Genomic DNA, 24,840 nt, shown 5'->3' with positions numbered 1-24,840 from the left:
CATGCGTCACCACGGCTACTTCCCTGCACTTCAAAATAGGATTTTGCTCCATTGTTTTGCTTATTAACAATACGTAAAAGTGGCCAACGTGTTTTCTTTAACTTTGCAATCCGCCCACAAATGCTTGTAGTTCAGCGTTCTGCCACTGTGGTGGCAGCTTCGATAATCTAGAGCTTCCCTGATTTAAGCAAATGACGTCTGCCAGCAAATCAGAGAAGAGTTCTCTCCATGGCCATGACATAAATGATAATAATATGCCACATGCCGACGTGCTCTGTCCTCTAATAAACACTGACGGCGCTTCTGTTTGCGACGGCTGGCGGGACTTTTACCCGTTTCGCAGAAGGTCGTAGTTGCGAGTCTGGAAGTCGTGGTTCGGAGAGGCCACACAGCTGTCCAGGAAGACATCCAGGCTGCTGTCCTGCCTGGTCAGCTGCACCTGCACGTACACATACTGGTTCAGCTGCACCACGTACGGGGACTCCAGGACGGGGTAGGAGAAGCTGCTGGACAGGTAGAAGCGCATGGTGGCGTTGAAGCGTCCCACGCCCGTGATGGTGCTGTTGGCCACCTCCTGGGCCTGGTACAGGTTCCCCACCGTGGTGTCCCGCTCCATGTGGCAGCTGACGTGCAGCAGGAAGTACTGCGTCTGCCGCGTGATCTCGCCAGACTGAGAGTGCGCCGCCCGCACATTGTTGGTGTAGACGACGTGCCCGTTGCTGATCTGAGACAGGAGAAAGGGGACCAGAAGGTCAGAGGAGGTTCGGGACAGTCCTGCTGTGCTGCCGGTGTTCGCCTGCCGCTTTGCGTTCCATTACCTCTTTGTTGGTCCCGCACATGTTCAGCGGGAAGCTGAAGGACACGTCGTAGCCGACGCTGGAGGGCATGCAGTGATGGTCGTCCAGGTAGAGATCCTGCCAGCTGAACCCCAGTGAGCTCAGGTATGACCTCTGGATCACGATGGTCATGTTGCCAGAAGAACAGTTGACGTGACCTGCACGACAAGAGCGGCTCGAGTGAACCCAGAGACACGCGGCAAGTCAGAGAACCTCGCGCATCCAAAAGAATCGAGACGTAATACGAGACAGCTACACACTGCTTTCCTTATTTCAAAATAGTTTGGCCTTGAATTGCTGGTGAAAGGTAATTACTAATATTAGTAGTCATATTAGTGAGACATGCACTCTAAATGCTGTTTTAAAAGATTTGTTAATCATATATTTTATTTATAATTCAAAATATATACACATTAGGTTCTGCGCTGATCTTACTCGTGCGTGAGGGGCAGTTGTAGGCTCTGTGCTGATCTTACTCGTGTGTGAGGGGCGGTTGTAGGCTCTGTGCTGATCTTACCTGTGTGTGAGGGGCAGTTGTAGGCTCTGCTGATCTTACTCTTGTGTGAGGGGCAGTTGTAGGCTCTGTGCTGATCTTACCTGTGTGTGAGGGGCAGTTGTAGGCTCTGCGCTGATCTTACCTGTGTGTGAGGGGCGGTTGTAGGCTCTGCGCTGATCTTACTCGTGTGTGAGGGGCGGTTGTAGGCTCTGTGCTGATCTTACTCGTGTGTGAGTGGCGGTTGTAGGCTCTGTGCTGATCTTACCCATGTGTGAGGGGCAGTTGTAGGCTCTGTGCTGATCTTACTCGTGTGTGAGGGGCGGTTGTAGGCTCTGTGCTGATCTTACTCGTGTGTGAGGGGCGGTTGTAGGCTCTGTGCTGATCTTACCCGTGTGTGAGGGGCAGTTGTAGGCTCTGTGCTGATCTTACTCGTGTGTGAGGGGCAGTTGTAGGCTCTGTGTTGATCTTACCCGTGTGTGAGGGGCAGTTGTAGGCTCTGTGCTGATCTTACTCGTGTGTGAGGGGCAGTTGTAGGCTCTGTGCTGATCTTACTCGTGTGTGAGGGACAGTTGTAGGCTCTGCGCTGATCTTCGTGTGTGAGGGGCAGTTGTAGGCTCTGTGCTGATCTTACCCGTGTGTGAGGGGCGGTTGTAGGCTCTGTGCTGATCTTACCCGTGTGTGAGGGGCAGTTGTAGGCTCTGTGCTGATCTTACCCGTGTGTGAGGGGCAGTTGTAGGCTCTGTGCTGATCTTACCCGTGTGTGAGGGGCAGTTGTAGGCTCTGTGCTGATCTTACTCGTGTGTGAGGGGCAGTTGTAGGCTCTGCGCTGATCTTCGTGTGTGAGGGGCAGTTGTAGGCTCTGTGCTGATCTTACCCGTGTGTGAGGGGCAGTTGTAGGCTCTGTGCTGATCTTACCTAGGTTGGAGGGCAGGGAGCTGCTGAACAAGGCCTTGAAACCCCGGGCGACCACAGAAATGTCGCTCCTGAACAGCACAGTCATGTTTGAGGAGGAGGAGTGGAAGTTCTGCCGCGTGTCGTTGAAGCACATCGTTGCCAGCAGAGGGGAGTTGGTGGAGGGCCCATCGTACACACGCACGTAGTCACAGCTACAGCAGCGCTCCAGGCTATGCGCGCGCGAGCGCACACACACACACATCAATAATCTTAACGACCTGTCCTTACACTCTAAAGGTTCTGTCCTTGTGCTCCTGAATCTAAGGCTGCATTCAGACATTTGGAAGACCAGAATGTTCTGCAGTAACATGCAACACGTTTTCCTCCGTCACATACAGAACAATGTGACATTAAAGGTGCAAGTCAGACGTTTATCAGGAGCCATGATGTTAGCCCCTAGTAGTATTAAGAACGGTCACTCACTCAAGGTCTACAAAAGAGAGAAAGATCCGCTGTCCCGCTGGGGCAGACAGTTGCCATTCACAGTTGCTTCTGTCATGGTAATAGTTTGGGTAGAAGGGGCTGGTCAGGGACCCGGAGCCGGACAGACGACCCCCACAGCTTCTAGAATCTGCAAAAACCAAAATAGATTTTAAAGCTCAACACGAGACCCCAGTGGAGTTGAAACCCTCGGCTTGCTGCAGGTGAAGGTAATCTTACTGCACTGAGCTCTATTACTGCCTGAGACCTGCATTTGAGACTTCGGAGTATGTGGAGTATTTCCGTACTTGTAGCTGAGACGAGTTACCTGTTGTAATTTCAGGAATGTCTGTTGTGCTGTAACAGTAATCTGTGAGAGAGGAAATAGTAGAAGGTCAACATAACAGGTCGGCTTGGTCACCTCCATCCGTCAGTTCAGCTTAAAGCTCGCCCTTCTCTCACCGTAGTAGTCATGGCAACAGTTTCCGTTGTAAAGACATGAGCTGGAGCAGGAACAGCTGCTGAAGTAGTTGCCACAGTTCCACCTACAGGAGGGCAGCACTAATACAGAGAGAGCAGTATTATTGCCACCACCAACAGTAACTCCCACGGCACAGTTGTGGTATGACGGGCAGGCAAACTGCAGCAGTCCGATTCTCTGAACAAAGTTCTTATCATTATGCTAAGTGACGTGCATCTGTGAGCAGTGATCTCCACTGGGTAAATAATCACACTGAATCACATTTACATGACGAACGGAGTAAAAAAAAAATTAAAAGAGCTCTGCACATGTTCCGGAGAATTCCAAATCACAGATGTACCTGTGGGTGTCACGGGAGTGCTGGTGCCTATTAAACAAAAACACACAACAATGAGGAAACAACTCGAACAACAACAACTCATCAGCAGCAACATGAAACACAAACATTTCTGAGTTGATTTTATAGTTAATAAGAATATTTCCGCACTCGTTATGTGCAGGCGACGTTAGTATTCAACATTAGCACTCTTAAAATAGAAAACCGGAGAAGAAAGCACATTAAAAACATCTTGACACCTTCGTTAACCTAAATGACTTTTAAACTGAAGAATGAACAGGAGTGTATTGTGGTATGTTTAGCGAGAGACACATTGCTCCACAATGTCATTATATGCACATTCTGACATGTTATCATGTTGTATACACTGACGGTTATTACTCTGTATTATCGTATTTACGTGATTAAACATAAACATTTGTTCTTAAGCGTAGATCTAAAAAAAAAAAATCACACATGAGTAAAATCATTTGAAAAAATCAATCGGAGGAGAGGAAGTGGTTCATTTCCTTGGACAGGGCTTGGTGCTATGTTTGTGGCGTTGTTGGCTCACCTACAAACAGCCAGTGGGCGCGGAAACCCCTCCCAGACACGCTGCTGTCACTGGAGAAAACCACAGTCAGCTGGTTCCTGCTGGAGCGGAATTCCTTCAGTTGGCTTCCGCACAGCTTTCCCAGTAAAGGGTAGGACGTTGACGGGCCATCGTAGACTTGAATGGCATCGTGTCTGCATGGTGGACTTCCCTCCACGCTTAAACATGGAACAAACAAAAACATTTAAAGAACATTAAAGAACAGCTGTGTGATACCCAGTCAAACTCAGCTACGTAGTGGGATCAGTTAGAGGTGAAAGAGGGCCTACCTGACATTCCTGACATTACATGACACACCTGACATACCTGACAAATGCTTACCTCACAAAAGTGAATGTCAAGGATATAATCTTTGTCCCTGGACTCTGTATCCGCCATGAGCAGTGGGCGTAATTCGGGTAATTACTGGGGTACTGGGGACTCGCAAACTCGCCACTCCACTGGGTAAAGTAACCACCACATGATCCAACTACACCTAAAACAAAGTAACACATTCTACACATATTCGAAACATATTCCAGTCAAAATACCTTCAGTCTTCAGTCTTACCAGAAGAAACCTACCCGATGGGGTTGGTGTTCCTCTGTTGTCTTCTGTTGTCTGATGGCAGTAAGCTGTGAGAGACAGCAGTGAGATGTCAGCATCTTATCTGAATTCATATTTCACCGTCTCTTCCTACCAACCTGAGATGTTCTATGACCATGGTCCCTCTTTGCCTGGTTAAAAGTTCTCTTTAAGCCATATACTTACTTTTTGTAAGCTCTGGATAGTTTTTTCAGAAAATCTTTAATCTTTAAAATCTTTAAAAAGTAAATTTAATTCATTGAAATCCTTGTTCTTTAAAATATATGTGCAGCTTTAGAAACAGAGGTTTACCCGACCCCAAAGTGAGGCCAGTTATCTATCTATGTGGTAAGCATAGATTATTTTAGCTTTATTCACAGACTTCCAAGCATTTAAATACATCTAAACATTAAACATTTTTATATATAATTACGATGGTGAGAAAGAAAATATAAGCATATAAGATTTCTGGAGAAAGAGGATGTCACAGACAGAAGTCCTTCATCACACACACACACACACACACACACACACAATACCAAGGGCTGAGAAAAGAGCTGGAAAAGATGTGGGGGTAAAAGGCAACAGAAGTTCCCATGGTAACAGGAGCCCCCACACTGGGAGAACTGCAGCAGCAGATCCCAGGAACAATATCTGAGATCTCTGAGTAGAGGAGTGCAGTCGTGGGAGACCTCTGGGAGAGCACCCGAGCTTGAAGGAAAAAGAGACCGACCGGAGGAGGGCGAATAGGGAAATAATTTATATATATATGCCGTACCATTGAAATCCTGACAACAGTTTCCGTTGTACACACAGCCCGTGGTGCACGAACAGCTGCTAAGGTAAAATCCACAGTTCCCCCAGCAAGAATCATAGGCTAGCAGAGAGAGAGACACACACACACACACACACACACACACACTTCAGTACTGGTCTACACAGAGCAACTATAGGTCAGAGGTCAGTAAGAGGCAAGAGACTTCAGCCGTCGTGATGTATACCTGTTGTCCATGGCCACGATGTTGCTGAAATAGAAAGAACACACATGGTATGAACGCCACTGTGGCTCACACTCACTCCTAGTCTTGAGGAATCACTATTAATATTATTTTTATAGATTCTGACATGATCTGAAACTTGAATTGCAGGGGAAGGTAACTTGCCTGTAAAGGTGACTTCCACCAGGAGCGAGCCCAGGAGAGCTGATACGATGCCCAGCTTCATGTTTGTGTCGAATCTTGTGTCAAACCTTGAGGCTACATGGCTTATATACCCACACTAAGCGAGAAAAATTTCCTTATGGCCGTGCGGATCCTGGAATTCTCTGTAAATGAGTCACAGTGCATCAATAGTGTGGGAAAGACACTGCTGTATTATTTAATGTTCTCTGTCAATATTCATTAGCATTCATGTCTACACAACAGTAGACACAAACACAGAACCCAAGATATTGCATTTTTTTAAATAACTTAATTTGTGATTATTAGCACCATAGAGTGGCAGTATGAACAAGTTGGCTCTTAGTCATGAGGAAATAATAGTCAAATTCATTAGTTTGGTTTAATGTCAAAATAAAATTTGGTATACCCTATAAATATGCTTTGAAATTTCCCCATGTTGGCATATTTTACTCACATGAATATTTTTAAGTATGTTTATTTTAAAGCAAGATGAAAATACCAGAGAGACAAAACTCGTGAGTGGTTTAATGTTTTAAACAGTAGTAAAGTGAAGGAGGACATTGTGTAAGGTAGCAGACGTTTTTAAATGTGTGTACCTGCTGTGCCGAGAGCTCTGTTTGCTCAGGTGTGTATTACAGTGTATATTACGGTGAGTATTGTAATGCACACTTTTATAACCCATTACACACTGTCCGAGACGAGAACCTTCCCATGATTATTACAACTCCAGAGAAATCAAACATGTCGCTTTATAAGAGGATATAAAATATGTGACCCTTCATGCTGAATCACGCATACAACGAGATTGCACTGAGAAAACCAAACAGAATGTAATTCAGGAATGAATTACTGAGCAGGGCAGAGGGGCCAGTGTCCAGTGGGTCCGGTGTCCATGGGGGGCCAGTGTCCAGTGGGACCGGTGTCCATGGGGGGCCAGTGTCCAGTGGGACCGGTGTCCATGGGGGGCCAGTGTCCAGTGGGACCGGTGTCCATGGGGGGGCCAGTGTCCCGGGAGGGCTGCTGTCCTAATGTTCATGTTGATATTGCAAAAGGATATTTTGGTATTTACCATGTGTGGGGCTACTTTTTGACTTTGTGTATCCCTACACATTTTACACAAAGAGTATGTGTGTGGGGGGGGGGGGACAGGTAAGAGAATATCCTAAAACAGGCAGGCAATCCAATAAGGTAATCTATAAAAGATGAAAATAAAGACAGAATAAATTAACGATGAAAAGTAATAAAGTGCATTGTAGTTCTGAAAATGTCAATGTTTAAACTGAGCCAAAAGCCTAGCCAAATATGTTTAGATAGTATAGATTTAATAGCATGGAGTGTCGAAGCTCTCATAATATTCTCTGACAACTGCTTGCGTTTAAAAACAGCTAAATGCTACAAGTTTAGTCTTTACCTTGGTCAGGATTATCCGACTAGTCCCTAATGACCTAACACTCCTGTTTGGCTCATAACACTATAGCACATCAGACATGCCAGTCCTACAGCATTAAAGTGTGTAGACCTGTAGTAATACCTTGAAGTCGACTGGGTAATACAGCCCTACTGGTAATGTAAGGACTTAAGAATTGGGCTGATATTTCGCTCCTTGTGACAGCACTACCTACTGCATTTGAATCAACTGAAGCTGTGTAATCAATTCTCGTTTAAACTAAGTGAAATAGTTTTTTTTCCTAATCTGGGTGAAAGAAAACAAGGATCCGCCATTTCGCAAAAGCTGCTTTAGCAGTACGATTTTGTTACAAGCCACCATGCGGCAGAAGCTTAGACACGGTGGACGTTCATTTCTGACAGGAATCCTACAAGTTAGAAGATGATTATATGAGTAGTAAACACTATCACAAATTTGCTTATATCTAACTGTAAAAATGTGATTCATTTTAATGCAAACACACCACCCTTCCAAACTCAGTCACATCAGATAACTGGTGAATCAGTATGGACGGCTCAGTAACTTAAAGACGTGAGGACCCTCTTAATAAAGCAGAGCCAACAGCCACATAATATGAACTGTATAATATGAATTTGTATAACATTAACTGTATTATTACTATATATATATATATATATATATATATATATATATATATATATATATATATAAACTATATAATGTGAACTGTATTATATGAACTGTATAAAAAACTGTATAAAATTGTATAAAAAAAACCTGTATATGAACTGTATAACATGAACTGTATTATATAAACTATATAATATTAACTATATAGGAACTATAACAGGAACTGTACTATATAAACCGCATAACGAACTGTATATGAACTGTATCACATGAACTGTATTATATGGATTGTATAACATGAACTGTATTATAAAAGCTATACAACATGAACTGTATATGAACTGTATAACAGGACCTGTATGATATGAACTGTATACTATTAACTGTATATGAACTGTATAACATGAAGTGTATTATATAAATTGTATAAGAGGAACCGTATATGAACTAAATAACATGAACTGTATTATATGAATTGTATAACATGAACTGTATTATATGAACTGTAGAACATGAACTGTATAATCAACTGTATTATATGAACCGTATAACGAACTGTATTATATGAACTATGTAATATGAACTGTATAACAGGAACTGTATTATATGAACTATATAATATGAACTGTATATGAATTGTATAACAGGAACTGTATTATATGAATGGTATAACATGAACTGTATTATATAAACTATATAATATGAACTGCATATGAACTGTATAACATGAACTGTATAACATGAACTGTATTTTATGAACTGTATATGCACTGCATGACAGGAACTGTATTATATGAACTGTATAACTTGAACTGTATTATATTTATTGTATAATATGAACTGTATTATATAAACTACATAATATGAACTCTATATGAACTGTATAACATGAACTGCATTATATTAACAATATGAACTGTATAATATTAAACTGCATTATATAAACTGTATAGTATTAGCTGCATTTGAACTGTATAACATGAGCTGTATTATATGAACTGTAGAACATGAACTGTATTATATGGCTTCACCCTGTGATTAATGCTTTCAGAGGCATCCGAGGTTTCTTCTCTTTCCCCAAGCTGAACCATCAAATACCGCTATACCAGACATTTGTCAGGCATCATTTAAAGAAAATTACACATTTGAAGGAAAAAAAAAAATAGAATACATGACATAAAACCACTTCCGTTTCTTAACCAATGCCGTGAGTTGACTGAAGTGAGCTAGGGCAACTAGCCTAGCTTAGCCTAGCCAACCTAGGTCAGGGTAGATAACGTAGCTAGCCTAGCCTAGCCTAGCCGACCTAGGCAGGGTAGATAACGTAGCTAGCCTAGCCTAGCCTAGCCAACCTAGGCAGGGTAGATAACGTAGCTAGCCTAGCCTAGCCTAGCCAACCTAGGTCAGGGTAGATAACGTAGCTAGCCTAGCCTAGCCTAGCCGACCTAGGCAGGGTAGATAACGTAGCTAGCCTAGCCTAGCCTAGCCAACCTAGGCAGGGTAGATAATGTAGCTAGCCTAGCCTAGCCTAGCCAACCTAGGTCAGGGTAGATAACGTAGCTAGCCTAGCCTAGCCGACCCAGGGGGCAGGGTAGATAAAGTAGCTAGCCTAGCCTAGCCTAGCCAACCTAGGTCAGGGTAGATAACGTAGCTAGCCTAGCCTAGGCGACCCAAGGGGCAGGGTAGATAAAGTAGCTAGCCTAGCCTAGCCTAGTGTACATAACGTATCTAGCCTAGCCTAGCCTAGCCGTCCTAGGGCGGTGAAGTTAGACTCGAGGAGAGCTAAATTCTGGGGCTTCACTTTAAACCAGCACGGAAATCTCGAGTGCGTTGATGAACCCGGCCGTCGTCTTTCCTACCTGAATATCTGTAGATATCTGAGCGCTGGCGAGCCCTTAGCGTACTCCATCCAGCAGAAGACATACTACTCGGGTGAGATTTTCCAGTTAGTCTTCGTTTCCAGTACCGAGCTAAAGTTGTTCAGACAGCTAGCTTAGCTGAAAACGCTGACATATCCAGTGTTGGCAAGTTTCCTTTTCTGCCAAACACTTGTTGCTTGAATATTTTTGCTTGAACCTAAATACAACAAATCTCGGTTTTGTCTAGCGTTAGCTAACATGTTCGTATGTTTATGTCCTTTCTCTAGATCATGATCATTGTAGCTACCCAGTGTATCTAACTTCAAATGTTGGCAAGATAGCGATTTCTGGGTTAGGGTTAATATCTAGGACTAGGGTTATATCTAGGGCTAGGGTTAATATCTAGGGTTATATTAAGGGTTAGGGTTAATATATAGGGTTAGGCTTATATCTAGCTATCTAACTTGAATAAGTAGTCGTTTAATCTTCACTTTTGCTGGGTAGCTAGAATACAAAAATATCTCGCCATGCGTGAGATTCACAGATTGAGTGTTTTAAGGCTTCCTCGGGCTTTTCTCGCTGAACTTCAGTGCTGTTACAAGATTGTTCAGTGATCGTATGGTGTGTTGTCACTGCGTGCTGTTAGGATTATTATGCCCGAGCTGTGGGCCATCGCTCTGCTATCAGAGACTTAACACAAGCGTACATTAGTTGTCTTGTCTTAACACAAACTCGCCCACCGCTCCAGATGCTTATATAGTAGTCTATGTCTGCTTTGTGTTCAGATTGGATCACCTACGTTGACTTTACCTCGGTAGTTGGTTATTGCAGTTTTGAGCCACGGTGTCTATTAAAGAGCTTAATCTGACACATCCAGCATTTATTACGAAGGGCTTGTAGTTTATGGAATACAGTAGAGCACTTCTCATACCCATAACCACCGCAGAGAAAGCCATCCAGCTGAACTGGAAATCAAGAAACAGCATTAACATTACTCGCTGAAAAAAAAGTGTCCTTCCTAACACCTGCCCGTATCAATAGAACAATGACAAGAATACAAGATAATATTTTTATTAGCAGGGGTCAGTGTGGGTCGATGCTCATCTCACTCTGATCTCATTGCTCATATGTTTGTTTGTTTTTTGGGGGGGGGGGGGGGGAATTGTATGTTCTTGACAACTTGATAGTCACATGAATCAAGCCAGGAGCCATTTTGAGTCAGAACTGTTATTAATTCTTGTTAAAATGCAGTCAGATGACCCTTTTCTCATACAGGTGGCCGTCAGACCGCAGAGATGTGTTCTTTGGTTCTTGGACTGAGCCTGGAATATCTTGTTTGATGAACAGTGCCATTATTGTACCGTTTGAGCTTGAGATATGATAGATGTTGGTGCCTGTTTCTACATGATGCCTCGGTACATGTTTTCAGTGCATTCCCCCACATTCATAAGATGGTGCTTGAGTGTTTGTTTGTCTGTAACAAGCAGGGTTTAAATTATGGATGTCTGAATCCCTGTAACGGAGATCCAAAGTGCAGCTCATATGTATCGACCTGTGTGTCCACATAAATGTTTTCAATGTAATAATAAAGGCACAAATAAATCCCTCGTTGGCACTCAGACTCTGAGATTGTTAAAATGAGGTTAAGGAAGTGAAATGGTACATTTTGTACTGTCATAACTTTCCAATTACAGATTTTATCTGATGCTGTTGAACTGTAAATATTCTAGCTGTCCAGTTATCTATTACACTCTGAGCCTGAACAAATAAGAGCCAAGATTAATTACTGAACCTCCGTTACCTATCAGGAAATAATCTTTACATGCACACTTGTTGATTAGTCAGCCCTAACGTTGAATTTGACGTTTCTAAAGCCAGTATTGTGTTCTGCACGAGACTGTCAGAGAGGAAGTTGCATTCAGCTTGATGGCTGAATAAATGAATTTCAGTGAAATAACCCAGTTCAAACAGGTCGACATGCAGAGAGCGTCTGGTAAGATGTGGAGAACCTCTGTTTTTCACAGTTTTCACCAGTGAGTGGATGTTACTAGGAAGTGCAGGTGATGGGTTTAGTAGTACTGTTCCATCTGTCTGTCCTCATCTCTCTGCAGGTCCAGTGGGCTGTGAAGGGTTTGAGTTTTCAGTGGCTTGTGGTTTTTGCTCTGCTCTGTAATTTGTTTCTTGGGATGTCACCCCAGCTAAACAGCAAGTCCCTTTGTGTCAACGTAGGAGGCTGAGTGTGAAGAAACGTAGATGATCCAGAATAGGACAAGGCCAGGGAGACGCGAGTAGGACAAGACCAGACTTGTCTGGTGGTCTCCCAGCTTCAGACGGAGAGTGGTGGGATGAGAGGATGAGGCTGTGGGCAGGTATTGGAGGGAGGAGTTAACATCTGTCTGGTTCACAAACCAGACAGATCGCACGGTTCTCAGCCGCCCAACATTCATACAAGTTCATCATGATAAGTGCTAAGATTGAGAGATAGATAGATAGATAGATAGATAGATAGATAGATAGATAGATAGATAGATAGATAGATAGATAGATAGATAGATAGATAGATAGATAGATAGATAGATAGATCTCAATCAATTTTTTATTTCCCCCCCCCCCCTGTACATTTTTTTTTTATATGTTGGATTCATCAGCTGCTTGGATGTTACTGAACAGGGTCAGGTTATAATGTTTATATTATTCTCTCTAGACTAGCCTGGTTACAAGATAGGAACAAGCCTTTGGTATAATTCACTATAAAACAAGTATACAAGTAAAGAATATGTCATAAAGATATGCTACTTTGTATGTGTTTTTGCTTAAATTGTGAAAAAGTTCACATCCCCTTGCTTGGTATTAAAATAACTGTAAATCTGTAATCTATAAAATAACTAATCTTATGGCTGTGCTACAGGTGATTAGCACTTCATTAAGTAATTGGTGTCGGTAATCAGACAATTACTTAAGTGATTTAAACAGTGTTCTATAATGACCAAAGAATCGATATCAGATGGACCAGGCACCGTGTTATAGACTACATGAACATCAGCATTTAAGACGTTTTAGGGCGTTTTTACCCAGCTCGGCCTGACAGTGGTTTCCAAAAAACGTGGCCAATGAGAAACCTTTTTCCGCACACCTGATCGTGGTCTCTCATTTTGACGCACTGCTTCAGTCGTTGAGGACCTGCTCCCTGGTCCGTTTTAGCTCCTAATACCCAGGTGCTGTATGAAGACTCCGTCAGGTGTGCCGGGTAAATCTCAGTCCGATCCTGTGCAGATGGTTACAGCTGCAGGGCTTAGTCTCCACTTGGCAGATAAATTCACTTCCTCCACGTTCTGGTTGGGGCACTCTGCGTTCTTTCCAGTGTCGCAAGGCTGAGCTGTTGCCTGACCCCAGAACACAAGGGCCAGCTCTGTGCTTCAGAGCTCTGTGCAGCCTTTGATGGGGTGACTCATGGCGAGCCTTGTTCTCTCTCCGGCCGAGGACACACCAGGCCTTGTTTGGGTCACAAGCTTCGTCTGGTGATTTCTTTATGCTTCGCCGTTAACGTCTCTGTCTCGTGCACAGAGCAGAATGAAGAGCAGTGTCTTCTCTTGGACAGCAGAGCAGGCTGAGACACTGCTCACACTCTCCATCGATTGACTTTAGCACTTTGTTACTGATTTTACGTGATTTTTTGACCTATCCGGTTATTTAGTGCTGTGGTTCCTCTTTGTCGGTTGATTCAGTGCGTCAGCGATGTCTGATTGTTTGACTCTGTTGCTCAACTCTGATGTCGAGTAAATGCTGGTGTCGTGCTGATCGTTAACCCTGTATTCTGTTATCTTATCGCTGTTGAGTGACAGCGCTACGTTTCCGATTGACACATGGAATGAAGTGGGGCAGAACTGAGAACAGTATTCCTGTTCCTCCTGGTGTTTTGTTATGCAGGCGTCTCCGGACGTGCCCGTCTGTCTGTCTGTCCGTCCTGCTGCGGCCGTGGGCTGGTGTAGACGGAGGGGGGATGAGTAGGGGGCAGAGCCATGCCTTACGTGGATCGACACAACCGCGTCTGTGGCTTCCTGGACATCGAGGAGCTGGAGAACAGTGGCCGGTTCCTGCGCCGGTACTTCCTGCTGGACACACAGCAGGGCAGCCTGGTGTGGTACATGGACAACCCGCAGGTGAGAACCACACGCCTGTCTCACGCCTCACACCTGTCTCACGCCTCACACCTGTCTCACGTCTCACACCTGTCTCACGTCTCACACCTGTCTCACGCCTCACGCCTGTATCACACCTCACGCATACCTCACACCTGTATCACACCTCACACCTGCACTGAACCTCTCACCTGCAACACACCTGTGTGTGTGTGTGTGTGTGTGTGTGTGTGTGTGTGTGTGTACATTTAAAATAAAATGAATTGTGTTGTTACATTGCTAATCTGTGCTTAATTTCCTTTAAGTGAGTTCTCATGTTTGTTTATTTTAGCTGTAATATCGCTTCATCTTAGCTAGTTATTCTCGTGGTTGGTAATTCTTGTGATCTGGGTTTTCTTTCAGAATCTGCCTGTAGGGACTGAATGTGTGGGCTCACTGAAACTCACCTACATTTCCAAAGTAAGTTTTACTTTAGGGTTGTACATGTTTTAGCAGCACTGCAGTTCATTTACTGAATGTATTCAAAAAGACATGTTAAAGTATAAGAACTCTGTATAAGAACTTTGTCTGTGAACATTGCAGCATAGCAGAGTTACTAGTTAATTTATCCTTAATGCCCTTTAGTTAGGAACAATGAAGCTGAGGTGTGTTACTGTAGTGCACAGCTCAGTTACGCCTTCTCTCCATGTTACTCCGCAGGTCAGTGATGCTACCAAGCAACGACCAAAAGCAGAGTTCTGCTTCGGTGTGTGTTGACTTCCTAAACACTCCGTAAGAAATAACCACTGTTTATACTTCCAGAGGACAGCGCGACACGGAACGTTATTTTCCACTGAGCAGTGAATAGTGATGATATTAACACGCCTTGTCTGACTCACCTCGGCCTGCTCGGAAGTTTAGTTTACTTTCAGACCTTTCATAAATATCAGAGTTTTACCCAGAGTGAATTTCATTAAAACGACGGTTTCTCATTATTTTCCTTCAGAGAAGTGTGTGTCAGTAACACTTCATGCAGCTATTTGTGTGTAGATGCAGTGACTAGTTTGTTCAATAAGTGTGCGGGACTGTGTGTAGATACAATGACTGGTCTGTTCAGTAAGTGTGCGGGACTGTGTGTAGATACAATGACTGGTCTGTTCAGTAAGTGTGCGGGACTGTGTGTAGATGCAGTGACTGGTCTGTTCAGTAAGTGTGCGGGACTGTGTAGATGCAGTGACTGGTCTGTTCAGTAAGTGTGCGGGACTGTGTGTAGGTGCAGTGACTGGTCTGTTCAGTAAGTGTGCGGGACTGTGTGTAGATGCAGTGACTGGTCTGTTCAGTAAGTGTGCGGGACTGTGTGTAGATACAGTGACTGGTCTGTTCAGTAAGTGTGTGGGACTGTGTGTAGATACAATGACTGGTCTGTTCAGTAAGTGTGCGGGACTGTGTGTAGATACAGTGACTGGTCTGTTCAGTAAGTGTGCGGGACTGTGTGTAGATGCAGTGACTGGTCTGTTCAGTAAGTGTGTGGGACTGTGTAGATGCAGTGACTGGTCTGTTCAGTAAGTGTGTGGGACTGTGTAGATGCAGTGACTGGTCTGTTCAGTAAGTGTGTGGGACTGTGTAGATGCAGTGACTGGTCTGTTCAGTAAGTGTGTGGGACTGTGTGTAGATGCAGTGACTGGTCTGTTCAGTAAGTGTGTGGGACTGTGTGTAGATGCAGTGACTGGTCTGTTCAGTAAGTGTGTGGGACTGTGTAGATGCAGTGACTGGTCTGTTCAGTAAGTGTGTGGGACTGTGTGTAGATGCAGTGACTGGTCTGTTCAGTAAGTGTGTGGGACTGTGTGTAGATGCAGTGACTGGTCTGTTCAGTAAGTGTGCGGGACTGTGTGTAGATGCAGTGACTGGTCTGTTCAGTAAGTGTGTGGGACTGTGTGTAGATGCAGTGACTGGTCTGTTCAGTAAGTGTGTGGGACTGTGTGTAGATGCAGTGACTGGTCTGTTCAGTAAGTGTGCGGGACTGTGTGTAGATGCAGTGACTGGTCTGTTCAGTAAGTGTGTGGGACTGTGTGTAGATGCAGTGACTGGTCTGTTCAGTAAGTGTGTGGGACTGTGTGTAGATGCAGTGACTGGTCTGTTCAGTAAGTGTGTGGGACTGTGTGTAGATACAGTGACTGGTCTGTTCAGTAAGTGTGTGGGACTGTGTAGATGCAGTGACTGATGTGTCATCACATGGCCAGCAAGGAGTGAGTGGAACGACTCTGGTGTCCTCTATGTGTGTGTGTGTGTGTGTGTGTGTGTGTGTGTGTGTGTGTGTGTGTGTGTGTGTGTGTGTGTGTGTGTGTGTGTGTGTGTGTGTGTGTGTGTGTGTGTGTGTGTGTGTGTGTGTGTGTGCGCGCGCGCTGACCTTGTGTGCAGATACCTACACCCGTGGTTCACATTTTGCAGACATTTCTCACGTCTGAACTATTTAAGGTTAAACCGAATCTTTCATTAACTGATAACATCAGTGTATTGGGTAAATAAACATCACCCCCGAACACCAGGCAAAAGACACACACACACACACACACACATTCTGGGTCGACTAGCATGGCAATGAACATTTGATTCATGACAACACACTTCACCTCTACTCATTTATACACTCATTCTCTCTCTCTCTCTCCTCTCTCTCTCTCTAGTCATTAATGCAGGAATGAGGAAGTTCTTCTTACAGGCTAATGACCGGCAGGACCTTGTAGAGTGGGTCAACGCACTCAACAACGCCACTAAAATAACTGTAAGAGTTTCTGAATTCCGGGTGTGTGTGTGTGTGTGTGTGTGTCTGTTACTGTGCACAATTTGCCACACAATTTACCCACAAGATCACTTCTGACTGGACGTTAGAATATTCACCAGAACGTTCTCGACCCAGCTGTGACACTGATGTGGTGGTACTGTTGTAGCAGGCAGTACTGTGGAGGAACCATGGCAACGGACATGATGAGATGTGGCAGTACCGTGTGAACGGGTACAGCGTTGTTGGGGGAGTTGTACACTGTCACAGCTATTAGTGTGTGCACATGCCGATGTGAGCAGCTTTGTCCACACCGGGCAGAGAGCGACTGTAGTGTTTCACAGACTGAGGACTTTAGGTACACCTGTTTACCAACACCGCTTTAATAGGAAGCTGTTGTTTCGTTCATAATTACTGTATGAAGGGATATTTCTCCTTCTCTCTCCTACACTGTCTGTCCCACGCTGTCCTACACCTGTGACTCATTTGCCTGCTGACAGTTGCAAGTTCTCTCTCTCTCTCTCTCTCTCTCTCTCTCTCTCAAGGTGCCCAAGTCATCCGATGTGGTCCATAGTTCTCAGTGTCAGAGGGCAGTGTCCGATATTCAAGGCAGCAAAAAGCAAGTCTCCTACCGTACAGACATCATAGGGGGAGTGCCTATCATCACACGCACACAGGTATCACACACACACACACACACACACACACACAGACACACACACGCGCGCTTCCTTACACTTCCGCTGCCCTTTAGCAGGAAGGGGATGACGGACAGACAGCCAGCAAAGAGAAGGAGGCATTGAGACGCCCCCATGGTCCCCTGTGCCGAGCCGCCCAGGAACAGGGCGTGATCAAGGCAGGCTACTGTGTGAAACAGGGCGCTGTGGTGAGTACTACCCGCTGTCCGGGGGCGCCGTGGTGGGGACCTTGTGATCCGGGGAACCTGTGCGGGGCCTGCGATGTGGGGACGGCCTGGAGCCGTGCTGTTCAGGGGACCGTGATGTGGAGCCCAGTGTTGGGGTGTGTGTATATGTATGAAGGCGTATGTTCTCTGTGTATGTGTGATTGTAGGATGGTCAGAAGGTAATTCTGTTGTATATATGTAATATTTTCTTTGTCTCTGTGTTGTATCAGATGAAAACGTGGAAAAGAAGATACTTCCTTCTGGACGAGAACTCGATCAGCTACTTTAAATCTGACCTTGTGAGTGCCACCTTTTAAAATCTCTCCTCTAAATAGCGTTTCCTACCGAGAAAGGGAAGGACGTTAAGACATGGAGTGAATGAGGACACTCCCGCGCCCACGACCCACGACCCACAGGCCCTGTAGCACAGCCCTGCTGTCCAGAGTCAGTATCCGTGTCCTTTGCTGCGTTGGGAGTCAGTATCCGTGTCCTTTGCTGCGCTGGGAGTCAGTATCCGTGTCCTTTGCTGCGCTGGGAGTCAGTATCCGTGTCCTTTGCTGCGCTGGGAGTCAGTATCCGTGTCCTTTGCTGCGTTGGGAGTCAGTATCCGTGTCCTTTGCTGCGTTGGGAGTCAGTATCCGTGTCCTTTGCTGCGTTGGGAGTCAGTATCCGTGTCCTTTGCTGCGTTGGGAGTCAGTATCCGTGTCCTTTGCTGCGTTGGGAGTCAGTATCCGTGTCCTTTGCTGCGCTGGGAGTCAGTATCCGTGTCCTTTGCTGCGTTGGGAGTCAGTATCCGTGTCCTTTGCTGCGTTGGGAGTCAGTATCCGTGTCCTTTGCTGCGTTGGGAGTCAGTATCCGTGTCCTTTGCTGCGTTGGGAGTCAGTATCCGTGTCCTTTGCTGCGTTGGGAGTCAGTATCCGTGTTTGGTCTCTGACGCTCTTTCTCGCTCGCTCTCTGTCTGTACAGGAGAAGGAGCCCCTGCGAATGATCCCCCTTAAAGAGGTTCATAAAGCCCAGGAATGTAAACACAGGTGTGTCCTCACACCTCCACGCCGCCTGTGTCGCCACACCTCAACTAGACTACAGATTCTTAATACACACATATCTGCATTCTAGCAGATTAATAGTCACTACATTAATACACACAGAAATAATGGGTTAATACACTTACCAGAGCAGTTACCAGAGCGGTTATCAGTTTCTTATTTGAGTGGTGGTTTGAAAATATACAGTGGCCTTTTTCACTTTTGTTTTATTGCAGTGATATTTTGATGCGAGACAACCTCTTTGAAGTTGTCACCACATCAAGAACATTTTATGTACAGGTGAGGACTCTTAAATTTGATCAATGAAAATGTGATCCAAACATTTCTATACTATTGGTTTTCTTACTTCTGGAGATGTGCGGTCATTCTAGTTTTAAAGATTCCGTGTAAAATAATCTGTCTTTGTTGCGTTTCTCTCGGCCTCTCGTGCTGTCGTGTCCAGGCGGACAGTCCTGAAGACATGCACAGCTGGATTAAAGCCATCTCAGGGGCCATAGTGGCTCAGAGGGGCCCTGGGAGAGCTACTGCACCTGTATGTACACACACACACTCTCACACGCACACGCATGACTTCACATAAACACACACGCGCGCACACGCGCATGAGCTCACGCACTCTCTCTCACAAATTTGCGTACGCACACACGAACGCTTGTGCATACACACATGCGTGTGCACACAAACACGCGCACACGCATACACACTCTTGCATGTGTGCTGCACACATGCATGCACACACACACACGCACGCATGTGCGTGCACACACATGCACACACGCAAGCACGCGCACACACACATGCATGCACACACATCCCAAGTTTGAAATCTCAATTCTCTGGTCATGAAATTGAACTCTGGATTAGTGTGTTAGTGTATTAGCCCATTAGCCCATTATTTCAGTGTGTATTAATGTAGAGATTTATAATCTACTAGAATGCAGATAGTGTGACACAGTGTGGGGGACACCCAGACGTTGTGGGGGTGTGGGGTGGGGGCGTCCGTCCACTAGGGAAGGTTCTTATTCAACACTGAGGCACATTTTAGTGCAGATAAAGGACTCTTTACTGGGGCCATTTATCACTCTCCGTAACACTGGCCTACTCATTTGCTCTCTACCACACACACACACACACACACACACACACACACACACACACACACACACACGCGCGCGCGCACGGCTTAATGTCCAGCTGACTGCAGTGTTGGGTTCGGGAGTCACAGATCTCAGTATTCTGAATATATCATACTACGTTTGAGAACACCCACTTCTCTCTAGATGTCACACTATCTCCCACTCACTCACACACACACTCGCTCTCTCATGTCCTCTAATGTGGCCGTGCGCTGTGTTGTTGCAGATGTATCAGGTCAGAAGACATTCAAGTCCATGTATTCACAGGTACATGCCATATGTCACTCGAGGCAGCACGTATGTGAGCTCCGCCCTCTTTAGCCCCTCCCCCTCGGGCCACTTTTTGCTTAGATAAGCAATTCACAGGCATGCCCGCGCGCACACACACACAGACACACACACACACCATACACTATAATGCTCATCTCATGCTGACATTTAAGAAATAACCAAATAACACATGTAATACACAAACACTACAGTTACAGGTGTTGGAGCAGTATTAGCATGACCAGTGTCACACAAACACTTGCTTAACCTGCTTTGCTGGACAGCGGCACCAACACACCTCCACTACCCCTCAGCTTTGGGTCTCCTCTCCTCTGCTTTTGTCTCGGCTGCCAAGTGGCTTCTCAACCAGTTTTTACATTTTAATTATTAATAGTTCATTTGAGTGTAGTTAATGATTTAAGATGTTACAGTTTCCTCCTGCCACACCACTGCATTCCCGTTATCCAGACTCCATTACCCCATTTATTATCCAGTCTCCGCCCACTCCTCCACATATCCAGTCTCCGCTCCCCAGTTAACCAGTCTCCGCCCCCAGTTAACCAGTCTCCGCCCCCCAGTTATCCAGTCTCCGCCCACTCCCCACCGTTATCCAGTCTCCGCCCACTCCCCACCGTTATCCAGTCTCCGCCCACTCCCCCCCAGTTATCCAGTCTCCGCTCCCCAGTTAACCAGTCTCCGCCCCCCAGTTATCCAGTCTCCTCCACGTTATCCAGTCTCCGCCCACTCCCCACCGTTATCCAGTCTCCGCCCACTCCTCCACCGTTATCCAGTCTCCGCCCACTCCTCCACCGTTATCCAGTCTCCGCCCACTCCTCCACCGTTATCCAGTCTCCGCCCACTCCTCCACCGTTATCCAGTCTCCGCCCACTCCCCACCGTTATCCAGTCTCCGCCCACTCCCCCCCAGTTATCCAGTCTCCGCTCCCCAGTTATCCAGTCTCCGCTCCCCAGTTATCCAATCTCCTCCACGTTATCCAGTCTCCGCCCACTCCCCCCCAGTGATCCAGTCTCCGCTCGCTCCCCAGTTATCCAGTCTCCGCTCCCCAGTTATCCAATCTCCTCCACATTATCCAGTCTCCACCCACTCCCCCCCCGTTATCCAGTCTCCGCCCACTCCCCCCCGTTATCCAGTCTCCGCCCACTCCCCCCGTTATCCAGTCTCCGCCCACTCCCCCGTTATCCAGTCTCCGCCCACTCCCCCCGTTATCCAGTCTCCGCCCACTCCCCCCCAGTTATCCAGTCTCCGCTCCCCAGTTATCCAGTCTCCGCCCCCCAGTTATCCAATCTCCTCCACGTTATCCAGTCTCCGCCCACTCCCCCCCGTTATCCAGTCTCCGCCCACTCCCCCCCAGTTAACCAGTCTCCGCCCCCCAGTTATCCAATCTCCTCCACGTTATCCAGTCTCCGCCCACTCCCCACCGTTATCCAGTCTCCGCCCACTCCCCACCGTTATCCAGTCTCCGCCCACTCCCCACCGTTATCCAGTCTCCGCCCACTCCCCCCCCGTTATCCAGTCTCCGCCCACTCCCCCCGTTATCCAGTCTCCGCCCACTCCCCCCCGTTATCCGGTCTCTGTGGCCCCTCTCGCAGCACTTTAAAGATGCAGTGACGTGGTATGTGGGACTGTAAGCACCTCAGAGACCAGAAGGAACCCTCACAAATGGACCCCGCATGCCGGCGCTCCGTAAACGTCTCCCCGATGGACCGAGACGTGTGTCCTCTTGTGCCTTGCCTGTTGCTTTTGCTGGACTAACGAACCTGTTTTTATGTTTGTCAATAACTTGTTTATGCAGGTAAACCTACGGCACACACTGGTTTACGCAGTCTCCTGTATGTTAATAACTCATTAAGTCGTGGACGCACATTTTCACAAACCGTTGTGCTCAGAAACTTGCTTTTTCTTAACTGGTGTGTTTACAAACAACCTTGAATCGGGTTACTTTTGCCTCTCGGCCAATGTCCTGATGTCGTGACGTCCTGTCTCTGCCCGGTTTGTCCAGTAAGGGCGGTTGCCGTGCCAGGCGGTCACTGTTGGACTGGGCACTGCTGCCTGAAGCTGCCCCCCTCGCCTGCCCAGACCTAAAACTCCTCTGCTGCTGACCATCTTCTTGCTGCTGTCTCATCCCGTTGTGCTCAGAAACAAGATTCTTGAGTTCGATGTGATGTGTCTCTGATGTAGCCGTGGCAAAGCGTACGTGGTGAGACGAGCTCACTGATTTGAGACGATCTTTTCTCTCTCCAGGAACATGGCGTTGGCTCCTCCTCATTCTACTACACACACTCGTTTGGCTCTGCCCCCTGGAAGACCAGCCCCGCCTTGCCAGCCTACCCAGAATGCCGTGGTGCCACGCGGCCTTGCGTGGGACAGCGAGCACTTCATGAGTCTACTGCCGTTGCCCCGGCAACATGCCCGCCTGTCACTGCAAGAGACCCACCTCTCCAAGTGACTCACGAGTCTCCATGGCGACGCCGCAGCAGTTTTGGTATGCATGACGCCCCTCCCCCGTCTCCTGACTTGGACGATGTGGAGCTACCAGTTAGTGAGGTCTGACTTCTGAACTTTAACCATTCACACTGAGACGACCCCTGACAGTGGAGGAATGCATCAAAAAGGAAGAAATGGGATGAGAAGTGTCCTGGATGTCTCCGCAGAGTGGACACAGAAGACGTCCTGATGATGGCAGAAACGAAGACAGAAGAGTAGACAGCGAGCCTGCCCTGAAATGCGGGACCAAAACAACTAGACGTCTGAGGGGAGGGTTTATTGGGTGGATGTGGGTGTGGGTGTGGGTGTGGGCGTGGTATGTGATTAAAAAAAAAATAATAATAATTCAAAGTGGGCCCATGACTATGGGCGTATTTTCTGTTTTTATGCGATGACTGTGCTAACCACTAGAGGGCGGTCTACTAACCACTGCGAGTCTCACAATCTGCACAAGGTACCCTGGTAGTGTAGTTCCTGATTCAGTCCGTTATTCTGGGTAATATGCGGACAGGAAGAAGGTTGTTTGCGGGGAGGGAGGGAGTGGCTACAAACCCGTTCCCTCACAGTGAGACATGATTGAGACGTTCCACGTCAGGTTTCTGAAAGGCAGGACATTATCTTTCTCAGGAGGTGCTCGTGATTGTGTGGAGTTTGGTGGCACTACACTAGAAACATTACCGTGTTACTTACACTGTAAAGTTTATGGAGTTTTCACACACTACTAGAGACAGAACCACTTTTATTGTTTCACCATGCATTTAACACTGTACACCAGGCTGGCTAACGTCTGGTAACACACTCACTAAACCTGGAAACACTGATGAGTTGGTCAGGTTAGCTCATCAAGCTGGGAGATGCCAGACCACTGAACTCTGTGTCCCTGGTCCCTGGTTTATATGGCATGTCTCAAACTGTTTTGTGTTTTGAGTGTTTTTAACATTGTAAATTTTTGCCCTACTCAACCCATGTGACTCAAAACCTGTAATGTACTGTGTGCTACTGTTCCTATCTCAGATCAGACCACACCTGAGTCTTCACACTTATGAAAACATTTTTCTAATTCATTTTACGGAGCTCCTTATGGGTCACTCCTGGGCCTTGTCTTAGAAAGACGATTAGTTTGGGAGAATCTTTTAGCGATGCGATGACCGCTACAACACGCGGTCCTTTTGATTAGAGGTACTCAGCTCCTGTCCTGTGGACAAACCGTCAGCGTTCTGTGCTTATCTACACACCTGCACACGTCCTGGAGGTCTCACGCAGCTGACGTGCAGGTGACCCACTGGCTGAGGGGGTGTGTCGACTAGACGTAGACTAGACCCAGGACTAGAGAGTGAAATTGGGGCCCAGACATCTCACGAGGAGCCAGAGTACCTGTGTCTCTTTCTAATTTTAACTTTTTTGCGTTTTGTTTGGTGATTGTAACAGTTAATATCTCATATTTTTGTATTATTTATTATGTGAAAACATTGAAGGAATAAACTGAACTTTAATTTACTGTGTTTAGTTTTTGTGAAGTGTACATAAGTGTTCATTTGTTACATACATGTCAGGGTTTTTCTTTTTAGTGGTTGATAAAAAAAAAAAAAAGACAAATGACTAAAATTGACAAATTGCAGTGTTTGTTGCCCACTTCATCAAACTACTGACTTCAGCACTTCAGCACTCAGCACCTCCGAAGCCACGGTAGTCTTTAATAGTTTAACAGTTGACAAAAACAATAAAGCTAAAAAGTGCTCGTTCATAAATTTTTCCTTTCTAAGTTTCATTTCCATTCATTTTAATTTGGGTTCATATAAAACTCACTGAATACGTACTGTAATAATGCCCTCTACAGGCGAAGAGATGTAACTACAGTTCACCTGTCGACCAGGCTCCCGACACCACGCAACGTTGCATGGCTGTTCAGAATGTCATCCCCTCTAGATTTATTATTCACAGCAAATTAAGGAAATGTTCAGTAATGTACTAATGTACAGTCAGGTATTTTATTACCTACTTCCCATCTTAGGTAAAGGTGTAGATCTGAAGGTCTGTGGGCACTGAGCATCATGGTAAACTGGGATGTTATGATGCTGTCACTTCACCTCTCTTTTGTCACTCGAGTTTGTTGACGGAGTGTGGCGGAGCGCTGATGTTCCAGGGTGCCCTCACACCCGTGTTTCCTTCTGGCTCTTTCCTTTTAGCTGTGCTGCCGTAGATAGATTTGCCAGAGTCTATTACTGCACGTTGTAGTTTTGCACATTATAGTAGCCCTGTCGTCTGTCCAGTTCCACTGCAGTTGGGCCCCAACGATGACACGCGTGTCTGCTAACATAACTGCT

At 46.1% G+C, this 24,840-nt stretch overlaps 2 protein-coding genes across 6 annotated transcripts in view; one reads left to right on the top strand and one right to left on the bottom strand.

Moving 5' to 3' along the window:
• Nucleotides 1-11,929, bottom strand: part of cuzd1.1 (CUB and zona pellucida-like domains 1, tandem duplicate 1) — a 12,910-nt gene extending 981 nt beyond the window's left edge. The window contains exons 1-14 of one of the 2 annotated variants that reach the window (XR_014125448.1): nt 9,759-11,929; nt 5,844-7,054; nt 5,682-5,705; nt 5,459-5,557; nt 4,680-4,730; nt 4,438-4,591; nt 4,078-4,274; nt 3,528-3,554; nt 3,169-3,267; nt 3,035-3,076; nt 2,710-2,857; nt 2,248-2,456; nt 819-994; nt 1-724 (exon numbers count right to left, since the gene is read on the bottom strand). The exon at nt 1-724 is cut by the window's left edge and continues 152 nt beyond it. Coding sequence is in view for 1 of the 2 variants with exons in the window: in XM_035533001.2 (XP_035388894.1) it covers nt 333-724; nt 819-994; nt 2,248-2,456; nt 2,710-2,857; nt 3,035-3,076; nt 3,169-3,267; nt 3,528-3,554; nt 4,078-4,274; nt 4,438-4,591; nt 4,680-4,730; nt 5,459-5,557; nt 5,682-5,705; nt 5,844-5,904 (1,679 nt within the window). In the remaining variant the exon portion in view is untranslated. The remainder of the gene's footprint in view (nt 725-818; nt 995-2,247; nt 2,457-2,709; nt 2,858-3,034; nt 3,077-3,168; nt 3,268-3,527; nt 3,555-4,077; nt 4,275-4,437; nt 4,592-4,679; nt 4,731-5,458; nt 5,558-5,681; nt 5,706-5,843; nt 7,055-9,758) is intronic. The other variant, XM_035533001.2, reaches the window with a different exon arrangement.
• plekha1a (pleckstrin homology domain containing, family A (phosphoinositide binding specific) member 1a) lies at nt 9,651-24,013 on the top strand. 4 transcript variants are annotated; one of them, XM_081721076.1, is made up of 13 exons: nt 9,651-9,831; nt 13,686-13,918; nt 14,300-14,356; nt 14,597-14,642; nt 16,561-16,658; nt 17,201-17,332; nt 17,410-17,541; nt 17,790-17,858; nt 18,526-18,590; nt 18,821-18,884; nt 19,048-19,137; nt 19,968-20,008; nt 22,274-24,013. In XM_081721076.1, the coding sequence occupies exons 2-13, from the start codon at nt 13,778-13,780 to the stop codon at nt 22,476-22,478; spliced, it is 1,140 nt and encodes a 379-aa protein (XP_081577202.1). In that variant the 5' UTR covers nt 9,651-9,831; nt 13,686-13,777; the 3' UTR covers nt 22,479-24,013. The 4 variants fall into 4 exon arrangements, with proteins under 4 accessions (XP_081577202.1, XP_026852046.1, XP_026852045.1 ...); XM_026996245.3 differs by lacking the exon at nt 19,968-20,008 and having other exon boundaries at nt 9,652-9,831; nt 17,413-17,541; XM_026996244.3 differs by lacking the exon at nt 19,968-20,008 and having other exon boundaries at nt 9,653-9,831.
• Nucleotides 24,014-24,840: the final 827 nt, after the last annotated feature.

Source organism: Electrophorus electricus, chromosome 10 (assembly GCF_041902795.1).
Source record: "Electrophorus electricus isolate QZ-2024a chromosome 10, ASM4190279v1, whole genome shotgun sequence".
Lineage (NCBI taxonomy): Eukaryota > Metazoa > Chordata > Actinopteri > Gymnotiformes > Gymnotidae > Electrophorus > Electrophorus electricus.
Note: the sequence above shows the minus strand (reverse complement) of the source record. Positions and strands in the feature narration are given on the sequence as shown.

Coding starts and splice junctions, on each gene's coding strand:
- plekha1a (XM_026996244.3), top strand. CDS start 13,778: ATGCCTTACGTGGATCGACACAACCGCGTCTGTGGCTTCCTGGACATC. Junction 13,919..14,299: donor GGTACATGGACAACCCGCAG/GTGAGAACCACA, acceptor GTTTTCTTTCAG/AATCTGCCTGTAGGGACTGA. Junction 17,542..17,789: donor GTGTGAAACAGGGCGCTGTG/GTGAGTACTACC, acceptor GTGTTGTATCAG/ATGAAAACGTGGAAAAGAAG.